Source organism: Centropristis striata, chromosome 24, assembly GCF_030273125.1.
Source record: "Centropristis striata isolate RG_2023a ecotype Rhode Island chromosome 24, C.striata_1.0, whole genome shotgun sequence".
Lineage (NCBI taxonomy): Eukaryota > Metazoa > Chordata > Actinopteri > Perciformes > Serranidae > Centropristis > Centropristis striata.
In genome coordinates, this window is record NC_081540.1 from 21,379,299 (window position 1) to 21,385,298 (window position 6,000).

The 6,000-nt window shown below is 33.9% G+C and overlaps 1 protein-coding gene across 1 annotated transcript in view; it reads right to left on the reverse strand.

Annotated features, from left to right (window-relative positions):
• The window catches only part of LOC131962837 (sodium/potassium-transporting ATPase subunit alpha-1), a 31,053-nt gene extending 25,579 nt beyond the window's left edge, over nt 1-5,474 (reverse strand). Inside the window, exons 1-2 of the mRNA XM_059327927.1 lie at nt 5,322-5,474; nt 4,859-4,969 (exon numbers count right to left, since the gene is read on the reverse strand). Coding sequence (XP_059183910.1) covers nt 4,859-4,969; nt 5,322-5,333 — 123 coding nt within the window. The 5' untranslated portion in view covers nt 5,334-5,474. The remainder of the gene's footprint in view (nt 1-4,858; nt 4,970-5,321) is intronic.
• Nucleotides 5,475-6,000: the final 526 nt, after the last annotated feature.

Here is a 6,000-nt window from a genome sequence, read left to right on the forward strand (position 1 = left end):
TTTAATTTAATTTATTATACTTTTATTTTTTAAGTTGGGTTCTTACTATTATATTATTATTTTTGTTAATATTATTATTATTTATTTGTAACATTATGTTATAATTATTTATATAGTTTCAGTATCATTATTATGATATTTGCTTTTAGGATTATACTTATTTATTTATTTTTGACATTGACTTAGTTTCGAAAATAATAATAATTAAGAAATAAATAAATACATTTATCATTGATGTTATTATAATTATTTATTTGTGTTATTTTTTATTAATTGTTGTAATTTTCTAATTTTTCTTTTTTTACACTTTTATTTTGTAAGGGTGTTGTTTCTATTATATGATTGTATTTGTTAACATTATTTTTTGACATATGTAATAGATATTTATATAGTTTGATAATTGTCATCATCATTATTATAATACATACTATTAGGATAATTATTTATTAATTTATTTTTGACATTATGCATGTTTAGTTGGAAAACATCTATTTTTGAAAAATAACATGAATTAAAAAAATAATTAAAACCACAAAACTCATTTGTTGGCCGATTTGTTCAGCTTAATGATAGTTTCAGGTATTTTTTTTTATCATAGTGGCAATAGTAACAGTTATCATAAATGTTCCGCCCAGTAGCAGTGTGTTTATTTTTAAATGAAAGAGTGGGGGGTTAATGTAAATCTGCAAGTGAACAAGCAGTGAAGCTGGAACACTGTTGAATAACGCCTACAGCTAGTGAATGAATTAAGATTCTTCCAATGTCATTTGGATGCAATAATATCTGACTCCCACCTTTCATTTTGTAACACTGTGGGAAAGATCAAGTGTTGTGACGTGACGGAGTTAAACATGCAGAGTAAAGACGCCCACACTGCTTTACTGCTCTGTTATTACAGCTAACTAATGGAATTATAGTTTTAATTAGGATTTTTTCTTATCTTAACGATACATTGCACTATTGGATATTTTGCTGTGCTATCGAGTAGGGCTGGGCGATACGTACCAAAAGTCACATCCCAATATATTTAAGCTGAATATCGATATATGATATATATCCCGATATTTTTATCGCAGAGTGAGAGCAAATGTTTTGTCAAAGTCAAATATGACATGTCACAAGTAGTTTTATTGAAACTGTTTATTTAAGTGAACAATTTAAAAATACTGTATAACAGGAGTACCTTTTTTTTTTTTTCAAATCAAAGCTCCATGAAGTGCACATCTAAATAAAAAAACATCTTAAATAAAAATAGCCTATGAAATAAAATAGGCTAATATTTTTCTGAAATAAATATATTTATATGAGAAAAGAATAATGAACATTACAAAATAACTAAATATGACAACCCCTAATAAGGGCAGCATTTATATATAAAGAAATAAAAACATATATATCAATATATGCGATATGGTTTAATTCCATATCATATTAAAAAAAATATCAATATATTTTTATATCAATATATCGCCCAGCCCTACTACTGAGTGAAATATGTAAAATATATTTAGATTTAAAAAATCTGAAAATATGTTTGAGATTTTTCAGTTCAGTTTTAGCTGTGCACTTAAACATTTTTGATTATTTTTTTATGTCAAATTTATTCATATTTAATATTTGTATGTATTGACTATATGTTGAGTAATTTTAACATATTTAAAACTATTATTACTATTTTAATTAATGTAACTAATTTCTTAACATTTCATATATTTTTTTTTAAATTCTATTTGATGTTCAAGAAAATCCACAGTTATTATTATTATTTTTTTAAATTCAGTCAATTTATGATGTCTGTACAATCAATGGGTGTTAAAAAATATTAATTATAATTATCACCATAGTTACACAACCCTGTGATTAACTATTTAATGACCTTTACTAACAGAAGCTTTGTTCTCACCTCCAGTTAGTCCACCGTAAATAATAATTTATTTTTAGTAATAAAAGAAGCATCAGTTCACACCACCTAGTGACAGTGTCCCATGATATTATGCAAGTACATGTTAAATTGACCTTTTTAACCCGCTTGCAGTATATATAAGCCCTGTATGTAAATGATACATTTAAACAGCTGCACCTCTTTGACCAGTGAAAATATGAATCTGTTAATGGATCACCTGCGTCTCTTTACATTGACCCTCTTTACGCTCGGGGGGTAATTGCACGTTTTGGCCTCGACCGCCACTGTTTTGCATTTCAATAAGCGAGCAAAGTGCACCATGGATAATGTGTCATGCCTTTAACTAATGTTGCTTTTTTTAAACTGTTGGTCAGCAGCTCTTTGAAGCCTGCAGAGGAAATTTCTGTCGGCTGGCCGAACATTAAGTCAAATTGCACATGATTCTATATTTAGCATTTTCTGCTGGACTTTGTCACATTTTATCAAATCACCATCTGCTTATGTTGCTATGGGAATAGCTCCCATTGTCTTTCGCTGGACTTTGGCGCTTCACTTAATTGTACAATGGTGCAATAATGATTAACATGTTGGCTCTCCATAGTGACCCACCTACGCTTTTATTACTGCTTTACTACCACAGATTACACTTTTAGTCTTTAACTATAATTAAAACAGAAACATGTGCATCATCTGCAAACAAATGCACCTTTTTTGTCGCTAAAGTCAAACTTTCTGATCCTATTTGAAGACACTAAAGACACCGTCTTGCAGTGAGTGATATGTTGGGGAGGTTATGACAAGGTGGTGATACAGATCTTTTGGCATTGAGATGTCCTTCAGCGGTGGCAGGACTTTGAGATCTAGTTAAGGCGTAACGAAGCCGATAATCATTAATATGTCACCCAGATTGCAATTTTATTGCCTAATAACCCGCAGTACTCTGTGACCTTGTGGGTGACATTTAGGTGATTCTCATGAAGCCAGTCTAAGTTCTGTCTGTGAAGATTATAAGGACATACTTTATTAAACTAAATATATTTCACTTTTATATGAATGAACAATATAGCCATAACGAGGCACAATTCATTGTTTTGTGTTAAAATAATATTTGATTAACAAATTCCTTACTGTAATGCGTCCAGATAAAAATGTCATGCTTTCCCCACACTTATATACAATAAATATTGAATAAACTTTATAAAAATAAATATACATTTGTTTAAAAATGTATAATTTAACAGAATATAATCAAATATAATGGTTTTTAACAATGTATAAAGAACAAAATCTGAATGAAAATTGATGATAAAAAATGGTTAAATGTCATGGCAATGATAGAATCGTTTGAATTAAAATATGTGTATATTTTAATAAAATACATTTTGGTGATACCAGTTACCCTTGAGCATATTTAGGTGCTTGCCAAAGAAAAAAAAACGTTCGTTGTTTTTTATTTAAAAATGTGTTACAGTAATGAATTTAGCTCACAGTGTCTCTAAAAATGTCAGAAAATACCTTAAAATGTTTTAAATAGATTATAAATGCATATCAAACAGTGACTTTAGATCGTTTATGTTATAAAGAGTCAAAGAAAATATGTTTTCAATGCTCTTGAAATTTTTGCTATGAGCTGAACCACGAGGCCAGATCTGCTGCCGGATTCCAGAGAAAAATGCAGTTATTAAAAAAATATTAGAAAACTACCCACAAGCCATTAAAGTTGTGGTTTTTGTAAAAAAAATTACTTCAGAATACAAACACACAGCATCAATCTACCATCACTTGCTGACCTTGTGAAAGTCAAACACCAGATTGCATCTAAAATCCAGCAAAAAATACAAAAGAAATTGTAATATACTATCAACTAGTCATTAACGGGACATTTTAACATGTCTCTAAAATGAACACAAGAGCTGAATCTGCTTTTTTGCGGGCTGACCTTGTGAAGGAGACTCCTCTAGAAGATAAAGGCCGCTTTGTCTCTAACGAGCCAATTAAAGGGTACTTCAGGGGCAAACAGACAAGTTAGAATAACTTTGGAAAACTTCCCAAGAAGAGGAAATAATTTAAGCTGCAGATAAAACCACACTTAACTTATTTTATTCTATTGTTGCACTGTGTTTATGTATTTTAGTAGTTTACTTTTTACCCTATTTCCTGCAACTGTGATATCTGTACAGCACTTTGGTCAACCCCGGTTGTTTTAAATGTGCTTTATAAATAAAGTTTGACTTGACTTGACATTTAAACATTTAATCCAAATGGCTATAATTTAATGGTTCGATTCTGCAAACTGTCTTTAGTTGAATAAATGTATTTCTGCACTTAAAAAAGCATCATGTGGTGGTGTGAAATCATTCATTATCCATATTTATTGACTTAAGGATGAACTCAATGCCTCTCTGACCTTGATGAAAGACCTCCGAGTGAGAAAAAGCTGACACCAGTGGAACCTGTGCAACTTTTCTGCACAGGAAACCAATCAAACCCTCTATGCATGCAACTTTTACAACCCTGCAAATGCATCCAGAGTACAAGTTTAGTATCTGAATGAGTGATTGTAGCGGCAGATAAAAGCACTACCCATGATCTGAGAGTTGGAAATGCACTAGTTGACGTGTTTTGACGTTGAAACTAATCTTTTTAAGCGTGCCTTTAAGTTAAGTATAGCTGTGAACTCCTTAATAACATGTGACAGCACATGTAGGAGTGTAAGTAGCAATCTTTATGAAATACGGGGGCAGACAGCTCCATCTCATGTGACTAGCCATGAGGTCAAAGCTGCATTTTGTCTCAGCTGAGGCTGTATCATTGCTGTGACTGATGACTTAAAGTGACCAAGAGTGTTAAAGTGGCTGAATAAGGCTGTTATTAAGACTCAGGCAAGGGCAGGACATGGTTCCCAATGACTTAAGACAATTACAAACTGTTTTCACGTTTGTTTTTTGTACTCACCAGGTCAACTTCTTTCTTCAGCTCGGCCATATCCTTGTCAGCCTTAGCTTTCTTCGCCTTTTTGCCCCCGCCATCGGAGGTGGCCGCCAGTTTGTACTCTTCTTTCCCTCTCTGGGTTGAGAGAAAAACAAGCTTGTGAATAAGACTGAGCACATGTAAGGAAGTTCTCTGCTTCCTCTAAGGTTGCACGGGCAAGTGTCAACGTTGCTGTTCAAACATGCTGTGAAACGATTGTTAATCATTGCTAGAAGCATTCTGGATTGTGAGTATATCCAATTTAAAAAAGCTTTTTTTCTTAAAACTGAAGAGAAGATTTCAAAAGTAAGGTACTTCAGGGAAATCCACAACCAATAACTAGTGACAAAAATGAGTTCTGAGGTGAAAAACTGAAAAACACAACCAGCTTATTCTTAATCTATCTTAGAAACTAGTCCAAAACATGTGACAAAGCTCCAATACTTACTCCCAGCCCCATGGTTGCAACGCAAGTCTGAGAACAGTCAATCCAATTGTCTTTTTAAATTGCAACTTTCCTACCCCGCCTCTCTCTCTCTCACACACTCTCTCTCTCTCTCAGCCCTGCTACGTCCTGTGTCTTCCGCACTCCCCCGAGCAGAGAAGATAGGTTGCTACACATTAGCATACCTTTATACCCCAGGCTGGCTCACCTGCCCCTGGAAGGTGGAGCCACTGGGAGGGGGGAGGGGATATGGATAGGGGTGAAACTGGACAGGTGAGTGTTGGAGAAAGGAGCAGAGGGGGGGTAACTGGGAGAGCGAGGCATGGGTGGAGGTGGAGAACAGGAGAAAGGGGAGGGGTGAATGTTGCTCAACTTCCCTGTTTTGTTCCTACCGCCTTCCTTCCTCTTCTTTCACTCATTTCCCTCAATCTATTCCCTTTTTTTCCATTCATTTCGACCTTTACTTGCGACAGGTACGTGGTTTTGACAACCAAAACGCCCTTCAGAGTGAATCCCACTGTGTCTGCCTGTGTTTGCTTAGTTTACAGTACAAACATGGATGAAAAAAAAAGTGAATGAGAGACAGATAGAGATAAAAGCAGAGCTGGAAAGGTGAAAGTCCAGCTCTGCAGGTGACTGATTGCCCAAAGCTGAACGAGGCATTTGAATGAAAAAAGGCAGA